This window comes from Typopeltis vanoorti, chromosome 6 (assembly GCF_054136105.1).
Source record: "Typopeltis vanoorti isolate ZY-2024b chromosome 6, IOZ_Tvanoo_1.0, whole genome shotgun sequence".
NCBI lineage: Eukaryota > Metazoa > Arthropoda > Arachnida > Uropygi > Thelyphonidae > Typopeltis > Typopeltis vanoorti.
Genome location: NC_143554.1, coordinates 117,351,899 through 117,378,263, shown reverse-complemented (window position 1 = coordinate 117,378,263; position 26,365 = coordinate 117,351,899). Strand labels below are relative to the sequence as shown.

At 35.8% G+C, this 26,365-nt stretch overlaps 1 protein-coding gene across 1 annotated transcript in view; it reads left to right on the top strand.

The window, feature by feature from the left end:
* LOC150105854 (sodium channel protein 1 brain-like) overlaps positions 1–26,365 on the top strand; it is a 64,102-nt gene that overhangs the window by 34,818 nt on the left and 2,919 nt on the right. The window contains exons 17-24 of the mRNA XM_090393626.1: positions 1,690–1,915; positions 6,220–6,320; positions 6,558–6,687; positions 6,980–7,150; positions 9,691–9,804; positions 11,382–11,645; positions 11,758–11,949; positions 12,585–12,739. Of these exons, the coding sequence (XP_090249752.1) occupies positions 1,690–1,915; positions 6,220–6,320; positions 6,558–6,687; positions 6,980–7,150; positions 9,691–9,804; positions 11,382–11,645; positions 11,758–11,949; positions 12,585–12,739 (1,353 nt within the window). The remainder of the gene's footprint in view (positions 1–1,689; positions 1,916–6,219; positions 6,321–6,557; positions 6,688–6,979; positions 7,151–9,690; positions 9,805–11,381; positions 11,646–11,757; positions 11,950–12,584; positions 12,740–26,365) is intronic.

Below are 26,365 nucleotides of genomic sequence, written 5' to 3'. Positions count from 1 at the left end.
TCAATTCTCCCCCCCCCCTATTTTTATCCGGACTCGGGACCGGCATTGCTGACAATTCAGAACCTATGGCTGGAGGGATTGTTTTAAGTATTCCTGACTGTATCCGTGTGTGTGTGTTCACGGGGCCGATTTGCCTGCTTGCGGGATGAAAAACCCCAGATAAACTGGGGGGAAAACCCTGCTGTCCAAGCTCAAGACCGGCTAACTTGGCTATGGCTGAGAAAGATGCTTAAGCTCCTCACGTTGTCGACGGGAATCGAACCTAGGACACTCCTTCCCCAGGCACATGGTTGCGAGGGGCATAGCCACTAGGCTAACCGCGCGGACACTGATGAACTGAATGTGAGTTAGTCAGTCTCACAGACAGGTGAGAGGGTGTTTATCTCGCAATGATCTTTGGTTTTTCGTCCGCAAAGCGGCCATAGAACATACGCAATTAAGTGGCATAACTCATTGGCCTCATAGCCTTATTTGCTTCAACCGTAATTCTAAAACAACCCAACACAATAATCAACTTTCGGATTGTTTCCAGAAACCATCAGTTTCTGGAAACACTCCGAAGATATTCTGCCAGCTAAACATGATGATGATGATGATTCTTGCAGTTTTCATCACGTCATCCCAATCATGAACTCCTGTCACATCCCAAAGATGCCAACGGTACTGGGTTCCGATGATACAGAAGGAAGATCAACTGACGTAAAATCATTCGTATTCCTGTTAACTATTCTAAACGACACGTGCTCTGTGATATGGTACGTTTACCTTACTGGAGCACGTATCAGATGATAGATCATGAACATGAGTGGGTATACTTGATCAGTACGATGATGACTTCTTATTGTTTTGCCATGTTCTTGTCCTAATGTTTCTGTGTTCACTTCAATCATAAACACTTGTTTTGGTTGGAGATGGACGTGGGACCTCAATGATCTGATTATTATTATGCCCATGCCGGACAGTGTCTATTGCAGGGACACGCTACAACATACTCCCTTGTAGTCACTAGTTGTCCAGCGAAGCCATTTGGCCATTTGTAGCGCGTCTGTTGGACTTCACAGTCCGTCATCTCCTCGCATCGATCAATTGATCAGCTACATTCTGGATCAATTCTGGAAGTTGACTTGATGTTTATCACATCACCATTTGCACGAGATAATCTTACTAGCTCGTCTGACTACCATTATCATACCTCGTTCGTTCACTTAGACCACATTTGTCCACTGTCACAAGCGCATTTGAATGCAAATACTTTCCCAGTAGGGTGAAGTTTTTGCATTATACGTCGTACTTGTGGTCGTGCCTACTGCATGTCGTTAGTCGCTGCTGTTGCTTGCGATTTCCACTTAGCACGGAGATGTCGCTAATATTTTGGACATTGAGTGTTCATTTTACATGAAATGGTTATTGGTGAGGAAAATATCAGGTATGTTAGGAGAGCAATGAAAATTATCTGGTATCTTATCAGTAAATGAACGATCTCTCTCTCTCTCTCTCTCTCTCTCTGCTTCGAGATTAATTCACACTTTCATCTTCATGTTAAATTCACATATAGTGAAAATAGCCATATAACAGTCTTGTGTTCTAAACAGATAGATTGAGAAGTTAGCACCAATAATAAAAAATTTAATAAATATGACATATTTAGAACAATTACCTAATCGCGTCGTTTAACTTGTATACTTACAGATTTCGATTCAACGACTTTCCTCATTCTTTGTACTCAGTATTTTGCATATTTTGTGGACAGTGGATCGAGATTATATGGAACTGCATGATGGGCGAAGAATTGTCACAACCCATGTGTCCTTGTGTCATAATTGTTATTTTGATTGTGGGCAACTTTGTGGTCCTTAATCTCTTCATTGCTGTGTTGCTGAATTCGTGCGATATGGATTCTTACCAAAAAACGAAGGTGAGATTTGATCTGGTTTAACTTTATCGAAAAGATGTTTACAAATATTGATTCATACAATATTTTGCATAAAATGTCCTATTATTTCAGATGAACTCATACTTAAACCCAGTTTAAGGATTTTTGTCGTCGATTTTTAATGGGAGTAATTTCGGAAGTAATGGAAAATCAAGTTTACTAACATAAAAGCATTTCTATATGTTCGAAAGTTTTCGAAATATGCCATTTCGTAGTATTTGTGTAGTAATTCTGCTATGTGCTGTGCTGTCACTATCAGAATTAGTTAAACGGTTTAAAAAAAATAAATAATAAATAAATATTGATAGCCGTGGTCTGGATGGAAAAAGGGAGCTTCACGCTACCGATTGCTAATTTTTTTAAAAAAAATAAATAGCGATAGAGAAAGGTATTTCAAAAACAATAACAAAAAGTTGTGCCCATGCCACCTGTCTGCTGCACAATTAGATAAAGGATGTGATGAAGAGGATCAGGTGGACAATTGGAAGAAGAATACAAATCCGATATTCGATTATGAACTTCCAGGTTTTGAGTACATTCGGTGTTTACAAGCTTAACTTAATTTGAATCGAATCCATTCTGCAGGATTGGAATTTATTCGCATTAGAATTAGGAATTCTTAATGTTATACAAGAGGCAACTCAGGCCGAGGCTGTGATGCCAAATATATTATGTTCTGCTTATTAAGTTCTCCGGATGGCTTGTCTTTCGTGTAGGTAAAAACTTAAGTTGCCCGAAGTTAAACCCCTGTCACCTCTGTATGGATGGACTAACTCATCTTCAGCTATAAAACCTTACAGGTTTTATAGCTGAAGATGAGTTAGTCCAGACCAGACCTAGAGGGGAACGTGTAACGTCTACTTTCCGACTGCTGTACACAGGCGTTTTATTTATTTATTTCACAAAAAAAGAAAGTCTATTTTTTCCTTGTGCATGTGTTCATAACAAGGAATCGTATAATTAGAAGAAACACACGTATAAACCACAGTGAAAATTATTTAATTGTAAATATTTCATCCTAAGTATCTTAGGACATCATCAGTACAGTATTTAAACAAAAATTAGGAATAACATACAGTTAGGGCGCATGATTACAATAGAATCTCATGAAAACGTGCAAAACGTGCTAAAGTAGTACCAAAAAAAAAAAAAAAAAAAAAAAAAACGTTAATTATTTAACACAGTTTTGTATGATAATTTCCCATACTTTAGGAATAGTAAGAACGTCGTTGCGGTTTAGGTTTGGTCTGTGTAGTAGGGCTTCAGAACTTTCTTTGTATAAACGTTCATGTTTAAATATAGATCTATGTAAAAGTTTAGCCTTTTCCCAATGGATCCTATGGTTTGGATTTTCAATTCCGTGTTGAGAGAGGCCAGATTTATGCGGTTTAAGAAGACGAATGTGGTCTTGATGTTCCGAGATGCGTTTCTGAACAGACCTACCTGTCTGTCCAAAGTAAGATAATTTGCATGAGCATGGAATCTCATAAACACCAGGTAACATCAAGGGTGAGAATTTGTCCTTAGGAGAAGGTAATAAGTTGTAAATTTGGTTGATAGGTTTGTAAGTAGTGGCAAAATTGTATTTCTTCATAATTTTAGAAAGACGTTCTGAGATGCCTTTAACGTAAGGTATGGGAATCCTATGCACTTCTTCCTGTCTGGTTTGATGTATGCAGAAGTGACTGATGATTTTTTGAGTTGTTTTGGGATTATATCCATTTAGGATGGCTGTATTTTTGATAACTTCTAATTCCTGGTTTAAAGATTCTTCAGAGGAGCAGAATTTGTGTGCTCTGGAAACTAGTGATTTAACAATGCCAGATTTCTGAGATGGATGATGAGCAGAAGAATTGTGAATGTAGCGACCTGAGAATGTAGGCTTGCGAAAGACGGAAGTGGCGATGGAACCGTCTTCTTTTCTTTTGATGTGTAAATCCAAAAAAGAGATACCCTGTGGAGATTCTTTTTCTAACGTAAAGTTGATTCGATGATGAAGAAGGTTAATTTTATCTAGAAACAGTTGTAATTCAGGTTCGGGATGATTCCATACTGCAAATACGTCATCGACATATCTTAGCCAAATTTTTGGTTTGGGTTCAAAAGTGAATATTTTTTCCTCAAGGTGTTCTAGAAACAAATTTGCTAGGTTTGGTGATAAAGGAGATCCCATTGCTGTTCCTTTCTCTTGCTTGTAAATTTGACCTTTCCAGGTGAAGTAACCTGATGCAATAACAAACTTGAACAATTCAACTATATCAGACGGAAATTTTTGAGTTAGTAATTCTATTGTTTCTTTATGAATTCTCACCCTTGATGTTACTGGTGTTTATGAGATTTCATGCTCATGCAAATTATCTTACTTTGGACAGACAGGTAGGTCTGTTCAGAAACGCATCTCGGAACATCAAGACCACATTCGTCTTCTTAAACCGCATAAATCTGGCCTCTCTCAACACGGAATTGAAAATCCAAACCATAGGATCCATTGGGAAAAGGCTAAACTTTTACATAGATCTATATTTAAACATGAACGTTTATACAAAGAAAGTTCTGAAGCCCTACTACACAGACCAAACCTAAACCGCAACGACGTTCTTACTATTCCTAAAGTATGGGAAATTATCATACAAAACTGTGTTAAATAATTAACGTTTTTTTTTTTTTTTTTGGTACTACTTTAGCACGTTTTGCACGTTTTCATGAGATTCTATTGTAATCATGCGCCCTAACTGTATGTTATTCCTAATTTTTGTTTAAATACTGTACTGATGATGTCCTAAGATACTTAGGATGAAATATTTACAATTAAATAATTTTCACTGTGGTTTATACATGTGTTTCTTCTAATTATGAACGCACCACAGGTTTCGTTATTTAAAAAAGGAATCGTATGAAAATATGGACTTTCCTTTCAGAAAAATTACAAATGGCAAATAGATTAAATACAGTAAATTCCGGTTAATCGGGACAGCTGTTTTATTGGAACAATTGGGACTGGAAGAACAAAAACAAAATGAGAATATAATAAGAATTTGCTTCATTTATTTCAGACACAGCGTCGTTTAATTGGGCCAGCCAGTAAACTCTATCACATGGAGTGTTTGAAAAAGTACGTAAAATCTTCAAAACTTTAGTGCTGGTGATATCTGCAATACTGACAAAAAGCGGCTATTTTATCGTATTATGGTTCCCTGTATTATAAATACGCTACACTGTTTGGATCAATGAAAGCTATGATTTGTGTAACAGTATTATGCTGTTCAAATATGCCAGAAACTAGGAAACGAAACGAAAGCTGCTAGTTACTGGTAAAGGAGCCAGATTTCGATGTTTTAAAAGGCAGAACGAAGAGTTTACCATTTCAGTACCAGGCGAACAAAAATGCGTGGATGATATTTGATATTTCATACTTCAACTCATAAGAATTGGCTTATGAGTTGAAGTTGGGACATGGAATTAGAACAGAAATCAAGAAAAGTATTACTGGTTCTCAACTATTGCTAAGGAGATCAGCGCAAAAATTAATCTTTTACAAACAAGATAGTTTATGGTCGATAGTTGGTGAGAAATAAGCAAAGAAGAGCATTGAAAATATTTTGCTCACTGTTTTAGGCATTCAATCACAAATACAGCGATAGTGATATCCCATCAGACGTGTTCCACATCAGAAACTACGAAGCGTTTGCATCCATTGAGTCTTTAATACTATAACGAAGTTTTTAAGGAGGAAACTAAAGCCAAACATCAGAGGACATTAGAAGAAAAAGAAAGACACGAGGATGAGATTCCCGAGCTTGAACAAGTGACTACTCACGACGCTAGAAAATTTATTACTGGATCAAAACTCTATCTCATGCAGGAAGGCAATATTATTAATATTGCCTTCCTATAATTAATACCTGCGCCTATTTTGTTTAATTACAATTAGTTAAATAAGATAAAGCCATTTATACGTATATAAATGAAATTATTTTTATGACAAATATTTTACTTTAATTAAAGCCAATTGTTTATCTCATTTTAAACTATTAACGTGCAACTTCGTTTAGTTGGGGCAGCGGCTTAATTGGGTCAAATTATGCTATTCCTGATGTGGATCAATTAACTGGAATCCACACACGATTATCGATTTACAATAAACGATACAAAGAATTCGATTTACAATAATCGAAATTTTTATTTTGAGAATTTGAATTTCTCGGGCTAGTTATCGTAATCCTTGACGTTCATCAATACTTTAGACGTACACACAAATGTTATTTATTCTCTTTTTTTATTTTTAGTTGCAATCTGAGTCTCAAGATACTAAAAAGAATGTCGAGGGCCAATCACATGTTGAGCAGACTACGCCTATCCAAATCGAAACTACTGCTTCCAAATCCAAGTAAGAAACTACGTTAAGTATTCACATAACAGCTATTCTTTAGAAATAAAAATAAATACTGTAAATACGTCGTTCTGAAATGCATCTTGTGTTTATAATAATCCCAGCGCAGATAAAGATTTAAAACGTTTTATTAATTTTTAAAAGCTGACAGAAGATTGCTGCAGACTATTTTTGTCTTAACGAAATAACAGTATCATAGGCTATAAACACCAGAAATTCTTTCCTTTCTTTTAGGCAAAGTTCACTGCCTACCTGGTGTCCAAAAATTCTTGTCACACAGCATGCAGCCTTGCGTAGTATAGTAACAAACGGCAGATTCGAATTCCTTATAATCTGTATTATCGTTCTGAACACAATTGTTCTGGTAAGTACTTTTTTGCTTCATTTACTTGATGTCACTGTAAATATACGCAGTAAGAAAAGTATATATGTGTGTGTATGTATGTATATATATATATATATATATATATATATCTGTTTTTATGTTTTTGGTTACGTGTGAACTGAAGATTTTAAATTATTTAAACAATTTAATAATGTAATATCATTTCTGCTTCAAAAATGTATGCTTTTCTTGTTACAAATTTTATTAAATATCATATTTGTATCTGTTTATTCTTCCTCACCCATTCTTTTCTTCTCCCTATTATTTACAGTCCATCGATGAAGAACGTACAAAAGAGATACAAGGAGTTCAGTTTCTTAATTTCCTCAATCAAGTCTTCGTTACTTTATTTATCATAGAAATCATTCTTAGATTTCTTGGGATTCGCTTTCAAGCAATATTTGGTTCTTTATGGACTTTCCTGGACTTCGCCGTCACTGTGGTAAATAATCACATTTTTTGTTTTTGCTAGTATTCAATGTTGATGGACTTAGATAAATTAAAGTGCAACTTTTAACGACAACAACAACAACAACAACAACAACAAAAAACCTTGTAATTACGAAAATTAGTATGCGATAGGATAAAAAAGTGTTGAATAAAGTGCAAAATATCCGAAAAGAAGTGCATTGAACGCAGTTCGTGAGTCGAACGTAGTGCGAGTCTTTTTTCCCACTTTATCGTATTGTGAAAGGGACGAAGAAGAATTGTATCCTCCTCTGGACTTAAGATACATCGGTCAATTCCGTTCGAAATTAGATAATATCAGGCCAAAGGCTCGAGACAGAGTTTATGTTTAGAATTAACTGACTGGTGAGACATCCATTTAATTTAATTTCTATTTTGCGACCATCAAAAAATGCTTGGTTCTGGGAGTGGATAGCGTCTCTGCTCTCCAACCGACATGCTATGGATATGAATGGCTGTCAGGGTGTTTTGTTATGGAAGATGAACTTCATCATCTGGTGTCAGACCACCACCCTGTTTAGTGGCATGAAAAAGTTCTGTTCGGTCTGTAAAGCTGGGTTTTCGGATCATTTAATCCTTAGCACGCTTACGATACTAATACGCTGTAGGTTTTTAACCTTTTGTGGTAGGATTATATTTAAAAAAAATGATCATATTTTGATAGCCATTGGTCGAATACCAACAATTGTTTCACCCGATCAACTAGAATAAGCTAATGAACTTCTTTTCTTATACTTAACGTTTTAATTTGTATACAGTGGTATCTCGCTAATCCGAACCTCTTTAGTCCGAACCCTCCAGTAATCCGAACTGCGATTTGAAAGAAAAAAGTTTTATTTATTACGTATTATTATTTTGTTTACTATTATTTTTATTTAATAATTATTATTTTAACTATTATTATTTATTTTATTATTATTGCAGTACAGTATTTTTTTTTCATGCTGTCGATTGTACGATTATACTGGAGGACTATTTTGATTTATTGTGTGTTCACGTTTGCTTTTTTTATACAGTACGTACTGTATTGTCGGCATGAATCACAAATATACACAAAAAGAGGAAATTCAAAACGTGCATAATTCGGTTAAAAATATAAATCCAGATGTTAAAATTTCACAAACAGATGTTGCGCAATGGATTACAGGTAGAACCGAAAGTGAATTCGAAATCAAATCAGATGCTGAAATTATAAATATGATACTACAGAATGAATTAGCAGACGATGATGAAGAACTCGAAGAAAAAAAAGTAAAACATGAAGAGGCAGCTGATAGTTTTAATGTGTTTATAGAATGGGCTAAGCAGAATGATACGCCATTCCACAAAATTTTATTGCTAATGCAGCTCCGAGAAGAAGCATTCGAAAAAAGTTTAGCTTCTAAGAAGCAAAAGAAAATCAGTGACTTTTTTTACAAAGAAATAAAAAAACTTTTTTTGTGTTATTTTGTGAAACGTTTTGTGTTGTGTACAAGAAAGTGATATTTTCTTGTACACAACATTACAGTACAGTAGCTTTTTTCTATCCGTTAATTTATTTACAGAATTAAATTGATATACCATTAGAATCTGATTATTTTTGTCTTGTTATTGTTGTCTCTTGCGGGGAAATTCGCTAATTCGAACGAGCACGGTTTTTATTAGTTCGGATTAGCGAGATACCACTGTACATTGCGCCCTTCGATTGGAATAGGCCTAAGTTCGATTCTCATCGCGACGGGAGGAATCTTTATCTGGACGATTTCAATCGAAGGTGAGTTAGCCGATCTCATACGGAGGTAGCAGGGTTTTTTCTCCCGGAAACTCGGGTTTTTCATCCCGCATACATACAAATCGGCCCTTCAGAACACACGCAATTTACAGACAAAAATTACTAGTTGTGGTGGTGTTGGAGGTGGGCGGTAGATGGCGTTGATTCGTAGTAGAGGTAAGGTGTCCTCCCGCGATGAGTCTTCGGACTCCTTGGAGGTATCAGAAATAATAATAAAAATAATAATAATAATAAAAGTTAACCACCAACCTAATGAGTTACCCGACTGTACATTAATCTACTTGGATGATTTTCATAGACGGAGTTAAAATGATTGGTCTAGTGACGCAATGCTTGCATATTGCCTTATACTCGTTCTTCCTAACGTTCTTTAGGAAGAACGTATATGTTCTTCCTAAAGGACGTGATTTTCCATTATGGCAATTAGAAAGCAACTAATCAATCGTTGTATGGAACTTTCACTTTTTTTTTCTAATTTTGTATTACTTATTAAACAACTATTGTTTATATTCTACAGAAATATATACGGTTATAGATAATGGAAAACCGTATAAAACGGAACAGAAAAATATACCATTTGCTATTCAAAGTCACTGATAATTTATATTATATATATATAGATAATATCTAAATTTTGGGGTCTTTTTTTGGGGGGGGATTATGAAGTAATCATTTTAGGTTATACTTCTGTTAGCATCCTTAAAGTTATTCATTTAAATTTACATATTTATTTTCCCTTTCAGGTTGGGGCTATCGGAACCATGGTGCCAGTCGCCCAATTGAAGAGTTTCAGTGCTTTTAGAATCTTCAGGATATTTTGGCCACTTCGAGTGACATCGAAATTTAAATCTTTAAAGGTACATTGTCCTATACATAACTTCTTTTTTATGCATAACATCTAAAGTTATATTTAACCCGGCAATGAATTTTTATCCTATATTAGTTCCCAAACAAAATTTATTATATAGATTTTGGCTTTGAGATTTCATTTACATATAGGCAAATATAAAGCCTCCATAACTCCGTTCTGAGGACTTCGTGACATTTGACCTTTGGTTGGAAAGATCTAGGTTCGAATTCTGTCGATGACGTGACGAATCTTTAAGACGTTTCAGTTGAAGGTTAGTAAGGTTAGTTACCCAATCTCGTACGGATGTAGCAGGGCTTTCCCCTCCTAGAATCCGGTTTTTCATCCCGCATAATATGTAAATCGGAGCCACGCATAAACAGAGAAAACAAATTAAGAAAATTAACGTGAATCGTCCTGTTCCGTCCGGTTTGAATGTCCCTAGATTTCGTGGTACTTTCATTGACTCTGTTCGGAATCCAAGTACATAAAATTCATACGTGTTAGCCACGTTGGTTAATATCAAATTCATATAGTGTGTATGAATTTGATATTAGTGTGTATAGAATGTATATATATATATATATATATATATATATATATATATATATATATATATATATATATATATATATATATATATATATATATATATATATATATATATATATGGTGATCAGCTTTTACTCGGTTGTTGTACATTTGAATAAAATATAGATTTAATGACTATAAAACCGAGATAACATATAAAGATTTTAATGACAAATACTACTAGTTTCGGCATATGGCAGCCTTCTTCAGGTATTTATAAAGGAATACTAATAAACATTGAATTATTTAAACAAACTGGAAATTACAGGTACAAATTGCCTCACATAATCGATACATAAAAACAATTGCACGCACAATTGCAATAAACAATGGCACGCCAGTTGGAACAACTTGAAAAAATACAACGTTTTTATGTATCGATTATGTGAGACAATTTGTACCTGTAATTTCCAGTTTGTTTAAATAATTCAATGTTTATTAGTATTCCTTTATAAATACCTGAAGAAGGCTGCCATATGCCGAAACTAGTAGTATTTGTCATTAAAATCTTTATATGTTATCTCGGTTTTATAGTCATTAAATCTATATTTTATTCATATATATATATATGAATTATATATAATTCTCCTAGTGAGGGATTAAGTATGTATTTTATGACTGTAGATCCATGTGTGTTCACAGGGCCGGTTTGCCTGTTCTGAAGGACGAAAAACACGAGTTTCCGGGTGGGAAAAAAAACCCTCTACCACTGGCTAACTCACCTTCAGTCGACAGAGACCAGGTAAAGGTTCCTCACGTCATAGACGGGAATCGAATTTTGGAAGAAAAGAACGAGCTGAACTCCAGAAATGCTTACAAAATTAAAGCAAAATATTTTTTTATGTATTTAGAACATGAGTAGACATTAGTTTATCTTGCGTTATTGGAAATGAGCAACGACCTCTAGCGTGTATATATATAATCTTCATTATAAGATTCTATAATTTTCAACTTGATTTAATGTCCATTAACAAAATAAACATTTCCTTTTCTTAGATCATGATTTCGGCCATTCAGTACTCAGTCCCTTCTCTCATCGAAGTAGCATTTTTGTGTCTCTTCATTTGGTTCATATTTGGCATCATTGGAGTCCAACTGTATGCCGGCAAATATTACCATTGTGTGGATAAAGCAGGAAGGCGGTTTCCATCTTCGGAGATAGGTAACATGCAAGAATGCATTAACGACGACCATACCTGGACCAATGCGTTCTACAACTTCGATAATGCAGCAAATGCCCTTCTAACTCTTTTCCGTGTGGTAGGTGAAATAACTTTTGTTTTATAGTATGTATTTGTCAGCAATGGAAATCGATTCAACAGTCGGTTATTACTGTTATTAATCTGGTTCCGTTGTATTTAATATTATTTAGGCCACTTTGAGTGGATGGAGAGATACACTTGAACTCTCAACCGACATCGCTGGAGAGCACCTGCAACCTGCGACTGAAGCTAACCCTTGGGCTTATGTCTATTTCGTCACCTTCATTATAATAGGATCATTCTTCGTGTTCAATTTAGTTGTTCGAGTTCTGGTAGAAGCGTTTTATACCATGAAGATTAAGGTAAGTGTATAATGAGAAACTATTCTTCTTGTTTGTTCGGTAACTTATAAAATTAAACATTTCATAGTAGCTGGAAAAGCGATTTTATTGACAATTTGGAGTTCGTTAAAATGCAGACTACTCACCCATAGGTACCGGAGAACAAAACATCATTTAAAAAAAAACAAAAAATCATTTTTATCCTTCACTTTTATGCCATTTAAGAATACTCGACGATAAAACTATATAATTTCATGCACCCCATGCGTGCGATATCAAGCCAGAAAATTTAGTTCCGACAACCAGAGGGTGGTCGTCAATTTTAGGGCGGCATAATTTCGGAATAGGATTTTTTTTCTAGAATGATTTCAGATTTCCACTGAAATTTTAAAAAAGAAATCTCTTATCCTAATATAATATTGTCGACGAATTTGAGTTGCAAATAATTTGCCTTAAGTGAAAGAACGGACTTACAATAGAACATTTGAATCCCTAATATAAATCTAATACTTTCTCTGTTTTTTTTTAGTAATTGCAACGTTATGTTCGCGTACTGTTTTGATTGTCGTATCTCTTATTTTGAGGAAGGGGTTTCTAAATTATTATTATTATCATTATTTATTTTATTTTATATTTTTATTTATTTATTTGTTCAGGAAGAGATCGAGAACGTCGGACTCTATATGAACGCAGCCCAACGAGAAATCTACCGAATAATGAAAAAAATTGCAGAAATCAGGCCCTATCCAATTCCACCAAGGCCAGAAAACATTTTCTATCAGATTTGCTACGATATTTCTTTTAGTAGATGGTGAGTATCTGCGATTTGTATTAAATTAATAAGAAAAATATTAAGTTACCTTGAATGTTAACTCCAGAACGTGGCACCACCACGGAGTTTTAAGACTCATCGCGGGAGACCCATACTTTCAACACAATATCTATCGTACCTCTCCTTGAACCCATTAACAGACAAAGCACTCACAACTGACTCTAGCAACCCACTCCATTCTCCAAGCAAAAAATCTAGTCCTCACACCCATACTAACCATACTTTTATTCAACTTCCAGGGATGACCCCTTGTTCTCGCCCCTCCAGCCAAGTGCTGAAACAGTTCCCCTGCATCAATTTTATAAAACCCTTTAAGCAACTTAAATATTCCTATCGTATCCTCTCTTTTTCTCCTATCAACCAACTTCTGCAATCCACACAACTTCAATCTATCCTCATAAGTAGCATTCCACAGGCCACTCGCCTCTGAATCTTCTCCACCGCTTCCACATCCCCAAGAAATCCAGGAGACCAGACTTGAGTACAGTAATCCAGATGTGGAAGCGGTGGAGAAGATTCAGAGGCGAGTAACCAAGATGGTGAGTGGCCTGTGGAATGCTACTTATGAGGATAGATTGAAGGTGTGTGGATTGCATTTTTCCACATTTAAATTGACATCCAGTAAGTTTAGCCCATACTGTCACGCTATTCAAACCATCCTGCAAGCTCTCCACATGACTATGATTAACCATTACCCTACCCAACTTTTCATCATCAGCAAACAACTGAATATCTCCCATCACGTCATATCCTGTATCATATATGTACAAATTAAACAATAATGGTATAAGCACAGAGCCTTGCGGCACACCACTAGGCACCTGTTTTAGCCTCGATTCTGCCTCTCCATGTACCACTTTTTGATATCTGTCCAGCAGCCGCCCTCTTAACCAGTGTCATATCCAACCCCCATTTGTTCTCATTTGCATAGCAGAGTTCCATGTGATATTAAGAAGTCAAATGCCTTTGCAAAATCCAGCAGTATTATCCAAATCAGTTGTCACTCTATTATAAAAAAAAGTTAGTAGATTACTAATGCAATATCCATCCTTCACAAGCCGTGTTGTTCCTCGTAAAGTATCATATTCTTATCTATCCATTGCCAACTTTTCCAGTATTTTTACCACCACTCATGAGATGATTGGTCTGTAATCTGCTATCACAGACTTAGATACTCCTTTATGAAAAGGAATTATTTTGCACTCCCTTGGAACTCTGTCTGAGCTGAGACTTAAATTAAACAACGTAGTCAAAGGCATCGCCAGTTCGCCTGCACATTATCTTAAAATGCTAGCCAATATCCCATCCAATCCCACAGCTGTATTTCATTCAGATTACGCCATATCCTAAATACCTCTGATTCGCCAACCTCTGTTTTCACATCAATCCCCGTAACACAATTCCGTCTGTTTCTGTTACCTCTCTGCCATCTGCGCTCATTAAAGTTATTCTTCCATAACCAGTCTTCCTTCTACTTTCCTATAAAGAAAAAAACTCTCTGGGATTTCTTTTCGACTGGTTGGCTAATTTCCTGTCATAATATGAGGCCATAGCTAGTCCTTTCTTGACTGATCCTTGTGGTGTTCATGAGTTAAATGGCCACCTTTCTCTTTATATACTCTCCACAACATTTTCTCTTTTGTAGCTCATGCTTAATGATACTACTCATCCATGTAACCCCTACCCGATTTACCCTCCTGATCTTGGGTATACAAGCGTGGTATGGCTTCCTCCAGATATCCTTTGACTATCCCGAGTGCACTGTGAACATTTTTCCTTTCAGATCTTTACGCCATAGTGCTGCTTCCTAATTGTATCATAATCACCTGCCTTATAGTTGCACACCCCTTCTTAACTGAATTTTCCACATGTTTTGCTACTCCCAAGTCAAGACCACATAGACATGGGGAAGTGATCCCCACGAAGTTGACTGAATAGGATTAAGCAGTATAACATTTTAAGTAATCAAACTGGTGCTAAGAACTTTCTGTTTGTATCATTTATTAGGCTCGAGTTAGCAACCATCAGTGTAATGAGTATCAATATCATCTTCATTGCCACAGAACACTACCATGAGTCAGACAAGATAAAAAAGGTAGTCTACATTGGCCACTATGTTTTTAAATCGATCTACACGTTAGAGGTCATTGTAAAAATCATAGGATTGAAGCAGTATTATTTTAGAAGATTGAGTCACATCACGAGCTTTTTCATTTGGTTGAGTACAATAATAGGTAAGCTTCATTTCATTAGCTGAAGATCGATGGAGTTTCTGGTTTTTACGATAGTTAAATATTTACTTTATTCAACATTTGTTTAGTTATTGATGATTGGATAATTTAAGGTTAGTTTATTTGGAGGTCGTATAATTACGAGATCGGTGTATTATATAATTTTAATATTTTATAAATGTAAATTTACAGAATGACGGAAGGATATGAGAGAAATTATACGGGCTGTCTTTAAACTTTAAGACCGGAGGCTAGGAACTTCCTTGTCTTCAATGATATATTTTTTATTGCTTCTTGATTTTCTTCGATCCAGCAAAAAATTCGAACCATTCGTACGATTATGAATCTCTCTCTCTCTCTCTCTCTCTCTCTCTCTCTCTCTCTCTCTCTCTCTCTCTTTCTCTCTCCCGCACGCACACACACAGGGTTGCCAATTTATTAGATGTACTCTCATTATCCATGAAGTCCACTGGTTTCTTTAGAGACAATGTAACTTTTAATATCAATTTTAGTATAGTAAAAGCCAGTAGACAGACATACAGAGGGGTGGCTAGATGTGAATATTCAGTTCAGCACCTAGTAATGGACCAGTCTGTCGTAGAATTATCATACGCACTCAAATTCATTCATGTACAAGTACTATGGAAACAGCTACCTTACTGAGTTGTTCACATATAACGTTCGACAATCACAAAATATCCAGTGAACGGCAGTTTGGGGAATAAAGAAAGAGCCTTTTGATGCAAGAAACCGACATTGGGTGCGCCATAATCGGTTGCATGGCAACTCATTACAACGGTAGTCATAGAAACCTGTCAAAACATACAATTAGTCAATCTTCTGTCTTGAATGATGATATTCTCATTCAAGCATCCTCTACAATGAGATGACATGAGTTGCCATGCAACCGATTGTGGTCCACCTATTAGAGTACACGATCAGCATTAGACGACAGTACCAAGTTTCTTCTTCTCTGGCCAGCAAAGAACAAGCCGTTATGGAGAGGACTAACCCCAAAACACCGACACTAGGTGGAGTGGGAAAAGGTCATCAGGTCAAACGAATTCCAGTTCCAATAAATGAGACGACTTTATATTCTTTATAGGCTTCTTAGACAACGGATCTCTAACCAACTGAGCATCTGTATGAAGATGAGGTGAGGCGATCCACCATCGTCCAGTCTGAGGCGATAGTGATCGAGTTTATATGGGCGACGTCCACTGTAATGTTTTTTGGTTGTCAGGTTGTCCTGAAGCCAAAAGGAAGGAACTATTTGCTGAGGTACGCGTACCTAATTAGTCACTCTGTGTGTGTGTGTGTGTGTGTGTGTGTGTGTGTGTGTGTGTGTGTGTGTGTGTGTGTGTGTGTGTGTGTGTGTGTGTGTGTGTGTGTGTGTGTGTGTGTGTGTGTGTGTGTGTGTGATAAAAAAATTTTACAGACGCCCCCCCCCCTGATATTTTGAGCTGTGCAAGGTGGATAGTCTAGTTGGTGGCGTCTTCCGGCTCGAATTTCACTACCATGGATGTTTCAGAAAATATATAGCTGATGATGGGATGGCAGATGATTCTGTCTATAGGTGCGAAAGCATCGCCAGCTTGCTTAGCGGAAGCTTGAAATGACTTCGGAAAAAGTACCTCATTTTGTGTGTCAGTGTATGTGTGTGTATGTTTTTCGTTTTCCTCCCATAGTAACCCTACCAGGAGGTAATTTATTCCTACATGCTCCATTGCATTACAATGCTTATATTACATGTAGCTTACAAGATGAAATGTTAATCAAGCTTACTTGATTAACATTTCTATTTATATTTCTGTATCAATTTTCATATTTACATTTATATTTTTATATATACATATATTAACACTATGCAGTATAATTCGCATAATATCAATATTTATTTGTAAGTGGAGGTTTCGGTGGTTTAGAAGTTCATAAAGCATATTTCGGTAATTGGACCACATTTTTTTTTTTATTAAGCTAAAAGTACAATAAAGAAATAAAACCCGACAAGTTTCGTAAGTCGTTTGATTTACATCTTCAGGGGTAAAATTTTGGTAACTGAAAGTTAAAACGACAAAAAAGAAAAATTAATAGTTCATACTTTATAGTATGAACTATTAATTCCGTCTGACTGTTAAAAATAAGAATGCAGATTCAAAGCAGTGCTAAGTTTAAACAATGCTGGATGATGCCACGTTCTGTTGTTCACGATCATAATGTCCGAGGTCCGACTCAAAGCTGACCAAACTTGGTGTAGAATTAAGCCTTGGTTTTTATTGCATTGTGTTGGAATTCTAAGCATGTTTGCAGCTTCTTTAAATTTCCTTATGTAACAGTTGTTTTCTATATAAAACATGTTTGTTTTCTGCCAGAATACAATGTGGCCGGTGGAAGTGGTATGGAAAGCTAGACCTGATTTGTGTTCTCTTCTGTTTTGTACATCCTTTTGGTATTCGTTCATGTATTTTTCCAGATCTTCCTGTCTGTCCTACGTAGCAGATGCCGCAAGAACAATAAATTTTATAAATACCTGGTTTTTTTAAGGATGATGTGGAGGTTTCGGGGGATATAGAAATCTTGAAATTTTCATCCTCAAAAAAAAAATGGTTATGAACCCAAGACTATCAAAAAAATCCTTCTACACACCTCAAGCATCTCACAGAAATAAGATTTCAAAAAAGGGCCACCACGCTTCCTTATATCACGAATGTTACAGACAGGATGGCTAAATTACCAAACAAACATAACATCCAAGTAGCCTTTCTGCCGCTGGAAAAAATTTCAAGATTTCTGTATCCCTCGAAACCTCCACAGCATCCTTTAAAAAAAAAACAGGTGTTTATAAAATTTATTGTTCTTGAGGCATCTGCTATGTAGGACAGACAGGAAGATCTCGGGAAATACGATGTACAAAACAGAGGAGAACACAAATGAGGTCTAGCTTTCCATACCACTTCCACAGGCCACAATGTACTCTGGTGGAAAACAAACATGTCTTATATAGAAAAAAACTGTTACATAAGGAAATTTAAAGAAGCTGCAAACATGCTTAGAATTCCAACACAATGCAATAAAAACCAAGGCTTAATTCTACACCAAGTTTGATCAGTTTTGATGAAAAAAAATAATAATAATAAATAAATAAATAAATATATATATATATATATACCTCAGTCAGACCTCGGACATTATGATCGTGAACAACAGAACGTGGCATCATCCAGCATCGTTTAAACTTAGCACTGCTTTGAATCTGCATTCTTATTTTTTAATTTTATAAACAGTCAGACGGCTACAACTTTATAGTATGAACTATTAATTTCTCTTTTTTGTTGTTTTAACTTTCAGCTACTTTTTACCCCTGAAGATGTAAGTCAAACAACTTACGAAACTTGTCGGGTTTCATTTCTTTATTGTGCTTTTAGCTTAATAAAAAAAAAAATGTGGTCCAATTACCGGAATATGCCTTATCAGTATTTATGTTAGATTACAAGGACTGGAAGTTGATTTTATTGGCAAATTTAATTAATTCTATGTAATACTTTTGGATAAGTGTCTGTTTTGACACTGGCCACTTGTCTCCGAAAGTGATGATGTGTTGTGTTAGGGGCATCTGGATGGAGTCCAATAGCTGACAGTCGCAAAGTATGTGGTCAACAGTCTGTTGAAGGTGTGGACTGCAGATGCATGATGGTGATTCCAGGATATGGAATCTGTGTAGGTAGTGTCTTAGTTTTCCATGTTCCGTTAGTAGCGTGGTTAAACTTGGAGAAATGGCATGTTTTTTCAGCCGGAGTCTGCTTCTGATGCTTGGCAAGAATTCTTTCGTTGTTGATCCGTTCTTTGATGTTTTCCATTCTTCTTTCCACATGTCTAGGCTTTTCTCTTCTGCAAGTGTTTTTATAGCAGATTTCGAGTATTTGGTAACGTGTTTCTAGCCGCTTCTTTAGCCAACTGATCCGCTCTCTCGATTCCAGTATGCCCGTTCACACAGCAGAACTTGATTTCCCATTCCTCTAATATTTGTTTTCTTTGCTGGGTGAGGCCACTTACTGTAGTGAAGCGGACGTTCCTAGCAATTTGAATCGATGTTGCAACTTTCATTATATATCTTCCGGCAGTGACGTCATATATAATAGATAATTATTGTATTTTCAGGCAGATCGGTGTTAGAGCTGCATTAACGCAAGCTGCCTCGAAAGATATTGTCCTGTATCCTTTAATTATACGTATGACTATAAGATGTTGAACTCTGTTTAGTTTTTGTCGGTTTATTTTTGATTTTAGTGTATGTTTCCAGGCAGGTGCAGCATAAGATATCAGTGGGTATAGCTCAGGTATAGATTGTTTTCAGCGCTCGTTGGCCTAATCCCCACTTAATCCTTGCCGACTTAGCTAGGAGGTTTACTATTTTAAGCTTTTTTCGGCAACATATGAGATGTGCTTATTGAAGATACATTTTTCGTCTATTGTTACTCCTAGCTATTTTAGCTCACTGGCTACCTCGAGAACTTCTCCGTTTAGGAAGACGGATACAGGTTGTTTTGATGTTTTGCGTGAGATGTGGAGGACTTTAGACTTGGTGCTATTGAAGGTAAATTTGTGTGTGTGTGTGTGTGTGTGTGTGTGTGTGTGTGTGTGTGTGTGTGTGTGTGTGTGTGTGTGTGTGTGTGTGTGTGTGTGTGTGTGTGTGTGTGTGTGTGTGTGTGTGTGTGTGTGTGTGTGTGTGTGTGTGTGTGTGTGTGTGTGCGTGCGTGCGTGCGTGCGTGCGTGCGTGCGTGCGTGCGTGCGTGCGTGCGTGTATGTGTGTCAGAAGTTAATGAGCAATATGTGTGTGCATCAAGTTTTGCGTTAAATTAGGGGAGAGAGAAGTCATAGAAACTTCTGAAATGCTTAAGGCTTAAGCATAACGCCTTAGGCCGCTCAAAGACATTCGAGTGGTTGAAGGTGGTCGAACTTCGATTGAGAGAAACTAAGACATTAAATGAAAATAAACAGAATGCGAACAGATCAACTCAAAAGCACAGAACAGTTCTAGATCTGGACCTCATGAATATAAGATTTCGATCTTAGTTGGGACAACCACTCATCGATAAGCACTTTGCTACCATTGACGAGGTTTCTAAGAATAAATGTTTGGTTTAGCAACAGGAATAGTGTACAGAACTTTCGAAATGAATCAAGTATATAGGAACTTCTTAAACACCATATATATTTCAGCAAATTCAAAACTCCTTTGCAACCCCTTATTTATAGGACCGGGATATCTTTTCTAATAATTTCGATAATTATTCTCTAGCAGAATCGGTAGCGACGATGTCCTTTTATTCAAAATGTGACCTCGGTTAGAATCCGCCTAGAATGTTAGTAATCATTGTAAGAGATTGTGAATGGAAGGCAAGTCAATAAGTCTCATATAACGATTGACAATGTTTCATTACGTAAGACAGACAAATCGGCCAATAAACACACGCAGTGACCGACACTGCAGATTGATATAACTGCCATGTCACAATATTAATGTAATATTACATAAAACTAAAATTATTTTACCGTGAAGCGGCATCGATCTTAACATGTTTGAGATGAGGTGATGTCTCGTTTGGCTTCTTTCACAGCAGATTGAAATAATTCGGTTAGGTGCTGAATTGTTAGCTGTTGAACTTGCAGGATCTCCTTCCTGTAATTGGTTTAAAGTAATTTTAAGCTTAAATTATTTATAAAACTTTTAAGCTAAAATCTTTAAAATTTATTATTTGAACCACTTAACTATTTTAATTATATTAAATTATTGTAATAAATTAAAGAATAGAATTTTAGAATACAATTAATGGAATTTATGCAAGTCCATCTGCTATTCTCTTAAGTACGGAAAATGTGAAATAAAAGTTGACTCGCAGTAAGTTGCTGCGTGTCATCTTTTTTGCATGTAACACGTGATTCATCAGCAGTTTTTTGGGGTTCATCTGCAGATATTGTAAATCTGGTTTCCTAAACACGTTGTACAAAGTCACACATATGTAGCTGAGCTCAACTAAAAAAAAATTTTTTTTTTAAGTTGAGCTATTTCTTCGTGTCGGAGGGACACGAAGAAATTGTTTTTATCCCCACCCCAGTCATGAATCTCACTCTACAAATAACTGTCATTGTCACGCCAGAAGTTACAAAATGCAGTGAATTATTTAAACGAACAGTTTATTTATTTATTAAGACTTACAGTTTTCGATATTTGAATCATTATTTTGCTCCGCTGCTGTCATAAAATTAAGAGATTTATAGAGGTGTTCAATAGATTATTGGCTATTAATTTCTTAAGTGAAATCAACTTCTCACCAAAGAAATAATCTCGACTGCTTCTTAATTAAATAATTCAACAATTTTACAGTAGATGGCAGCACCACCTTTTTGTCTATGTGACGCTTCAGAAAAGAAAAAAAAAACGCTATCAAACATGAGAAGAATTTTGATAAAACTTCCGTAACTCTCAATATCCAATAAATGAAATCTATCTCCTTTTTTACAGAGACGTTAGTAATCCTTTCGATTGCATTCTATAATTCTGATATTACAATTTCAACGTCATTCCATTTTCTCTAATTCTAGCAGCAAGGCTAAGCAGCACTATTAACAGACTCTGTAGAGTTCGTAACAGATGGCACATTGAGATAAGACCAAAGGCCGATAGCTCAGTAGGCGAATTAAAGAGCTCAGTGAGCCCAACAAAATCTCAGTAGTCCGTCGACAGCTTGTTGTGCGAGTTAAAAATCATAGTTGTGCCAATGAAATGTATATCTTCATGGTCGCACGTAGCTTCTCCAAGTGAGATTGGGAAGCGGAGGGTTCGGACAAGATCACGCCACTGGCGAGTGATGATGCTAAGGAATATAGTTAGAACTCTTCTCTATAGCATCATAGGAAAGAAACTTAAATCAAAAGGAATCAGTTCAAATATAGATTTTTTTTTCATCCGTATTTCTGAATCAATCGGATCAGCAAGCAGTATACTTTTCTCTAAAAGCGATCTGTAAAAATGAGCTGACGATTTTTTTTTTCATGGAAAAACCTGAGTCCGAATATCATCAAGAACAATCAGAAGGTCATGTGTGTGTGTGTGTTAAAGATATCAAGCTATTTTAAACCTGGTTTTACTCCATTGCCCAAGTAAGCAAACAGACAAATAAGTCAAGTTTGCGCCTGCACGTAGTGTGAGTCTAACTGACCCACAAGGTAGTATCTTTAATATAATATATATTATACCCAAGGTAAAAAAACTTTCTACGTATATATATATATATATATATATATATATATATATATATATATATATATATATACTCAAACTGCTAATATCCATGTGTGCTACGATGAACTCGAAAGAAAGATTGTTGAATCAAGAGAAATTTCTCTAGATTCCTCTCATATCAACAACAGCCTGAGTTACAATCTCTCGGACGCACACGTTGCTTCTGTTCAGTACCGGCACACTCGCGACAGCGCGTAGTATTCGTTTGTATGGAACTCATACTTGCATTTTTTCAAACATGCTACTGTTTTTCACTTGTTCTGTTAATACAATTTTAAGTCTCTGTAATTTTTTATATATTTCTTTGAGTATGATACCTGATGATGTTCTTGTAACGAAACTAGTAAACTAGTAGTATCTTGTTAAATATATCTTGCCATCTTTTCTCTCGGTAATAGTCATTAAACTTATTTTATAATATTCCTACCGAGTAAAAATGAATTCTCCTAATATATATATATATATATATGAAAGAATGATCATTAACTCGGTTAACATACATATTTTTTAAAAAGAATTGAATGACTAGAACCGAGATTTAAGTAAAAAGGTTTTAATATAACAACCCGACTAGTTTCGGCTTGTAACAGCCTTCATCGGGTGACATTATAAAAGAAAGAAAAAAGAAAAAACACTAAAACACTGAAGCTTAAATAAACTATGAACATCATAGAGAGTCTCTATACATAATTGATATTAAATCGTTGTGGTTGTATTTAAAGCTGTTCTTTCGTTAGTTGTATTGTTGGGAAAGTGCGTGCTAGTAGCATCTCGTGAACGCCAGTACATGATTACAGCTGAATGACAATCTGAGAGGTTGTAGCTCAAGTTATTATTTAGATGAACAGGATTGAATATGATTTCTCTAGATTCCACGATTTTTCTCTCTAATTCATCATTGCAACGGAAGATGTTAGTAGATTTTTCCCAGCAGACTTTGTGACTTTGGTTTTCATCATTAGGATTAGCCGAGAAAAGGATATGACGTGATAATGTACTGGCTCGCTGTCTCTTGTAAGTAATGTGTTCTTCCATACGCTATTCAACAGATTTGTCTGTCTACCCAAAATAAGGAATATCACAATCACACAATATTTTATATACACCAGGGTATTTGAGATGATGATGATGATGATAAGGTTTTTGGTGGCTTATTAAAAAACGGATCTTTGGAAGTGGAGTGAACAAGGTTCTGATATTGTATTTTCTTAGAACTTTTGCTAATTTATGTGAAACTGTACTTATGTAAGAAATAGATATATTGCCTTTGAATCTATTTGTTTCTTCTGAGTGATGTCTAGGAGGATTAATAAGGAATCTTTCAATGATTCTCTTGGAATATCCATTAACTTCGAAAGAAGTTTTGAGATGGTTTATTTCTGTAGGAAGTTCATTTGGGTTATCCAGAAGAGAACGGGCTCTATGTCCCAAGGTAGAAATTATATTCCAATTATATTTTAATATAAAAATTATATTTTTATATTAAAACCTTTTTACTTAAATCTCGGTTCTAGTCATTCAATTCTTTAAAAAAAAATATATATATGTGTGTGTGTGTGTGTGTGTGTGTGTGTGTAGAACGTTTTTTACCTTGGGTATAGTATATGTTAAAGATGCCAAGCTATTTTAAACCTGGTTTTACTCCATTTTCCAAGTAAGTAAACAAACAAATAAGTCAAGTTTGCGCCTGCACGTAGTGCAAGTCTACGCAACTCGTGGTAAAGGTGGATTAAGTTCTGATCACTATTCTTAATATTTAACCTTAATGCAAAGCCCATCTCCTTGAGGAGATGTATGATGCTATGTATTAAAGGCAAGGGGCCACTACCCAGACCGGTTTCGACCTTTATTGAGGTCTCATCACACACACACACACACATGTGTGTGTGTGTGTGTGTGTTAAAGATACCAAGCTATTTTAATATTGTAACGAATTTTAATATTTAATATTGAAATATTAATTTAAATTTTGCTTACTTGGGAAATGGAGTAAAACCAGGTTTAAAATAGCTTGGTATCTTTAACATTTATTATACCCAAGGGAAAATACTTTCTGCATATATATATATAGAAACTACATATATATATATATATATATATATAGTCCCCGAAATTTCCTTTTTTTCCCTTAGTGAAACAAATTAATGAGAAAGTAGACAGCTGACTCCATAACGGACGCTTGTGATCTGAGTTACCTCGACACTAATTCGGTGATATTATATCAGATTGTTTCAGTGCGCCTCTACAAACAACCAACCAACCAACTTTCGAAGATATACTTCGAAATTGAATATTTCAATAACTCTGCCAGTTTTTTATTTTTTTAAGTAGAAATGAAAATATCGATTTTAAGTTATGGTCAGTAACTAATTGACTTAACTTTCTGTAAATTTATTTAAGAGAACAGCTCTGCATTGTACAGTCAAAATACCCCCCCAACCAAAAAAAAAAAAAAAAAAGAAAGAAAGAAAAGAAAAAGGTACAAAAACACTACAAAAATTTCCAAATATCTTTTCCTGATTAAAATTCATTTTTTTTATTTCTGTTTTGTCGTATTTTCTATTTCTATACTACTTATGAATTATCGATCATTGCAGATGCTCAGTCATAGGTCGTATGCGATGCGTAGTGTGTATTCTCAAATCGTCTAAGATTAAATCCTGAGTGCGCTACTGCTATGGCCACTTCCTAGTTCGCTGTCTCTTCCTCTTGTGCTGTCGGTACTGCCGCTAAGCTGCGTTGCATGGACTTTGAACGTTGTAGGAGTTAACAACCTGAACACGTCATCAGTTGCTTTCTGTAACTCTGCGATTTTTCGTTTCGGAGAATTCAAACAACGGATCTCTCGTTCCACATAATCTAGAAGATGTTCTAAAAGATTCAAATCATCCGTAATTCGGCGGTAATGGTAACAACTGGAAGGCGCTGTCGTAGTTCGAGAGTTATCCGAGAATGCGTAGCATTGTGCATTATCCTGCTGGAACACACGTGTGCCATCTGGGAAGACAATCACTATGAGAGGGTATACCTGATCAGCCACAATGGGTAGGTTCTTTGTAGCATTCATAGTACGGTCCACGGATATCAGAGCTTCAAGAAATTTCAGAAAAGTGCATGGGAAGCATTTAATCAATACTTAAATGATCCGATATCAGAATGTGTCCCGAGAATGCGAAGAATAAATAATGGAGATGTCAATGGATGTGCAATCTTGTTAAGCAAGAGATTCATAAGAAAAGGATGTTGTGGAAGGAATACCGTGTGCATAAGGAAGATGTCCGTTATGAAAATTGTAAGCAACAAGCCAAAAGAGTCACAACTGTTGCACGTCAAGGTAAGTTTGAGTATGAAAAAAAAAAAAAAAAACTGGCTCTGCAAAATTAAGATATCCCCAAAGAATTCTATCGATATGCTGCAAGTAAACGAAATAATGAATATAAAAGAATAACTCTTCTAAATGCAGATGGCGTGAGGGTTACAGATGCAGAAGAGGTGGATGAAAAAACTGAGGTGTATCAGGACGAGGTATTAGAGCTGTTGCACAAACTGAATAAGAATTCAGCAATAGAGACTGATGGGATATCAGCACGTGTGCTAAAAGAGTGTTCAGCTGACCTAACTACTACTTTGAGCAGGCTGTTTAATATGAGTTTCAGAACAGTTAAGATTCCGCAGGAATAGAAAGGATATATGGTAATTCCATTGCACAAAGGTGGTGCAAAGACTGATGTATCCAACTTTCGACCAATCAATATCTCAGGAGTGGTGGTGAAGATTTTGGAAAAGTTGGTCAGGGCTCACATTCAGAAATGGGTTGACAGAGAATCTCTACTTTGCAATGAACAGCATGGGTTTACTAAGGGAAGGTCATGTTTTGGCAACTTGCTCACAATGGTAACATCTATAACAATGTTACCATTGAACTAGACAAGAGGAATGGATACACCATGATACTTTTGGATTTTGCTAAGGCTTTTGACAGAATACAGCATGGTAGACTCTTGCAAAAATTGGAGAATATCCATCCATCCATCAATGGCTTTAACAGGTACTTATCGGCCCATGGCCTTC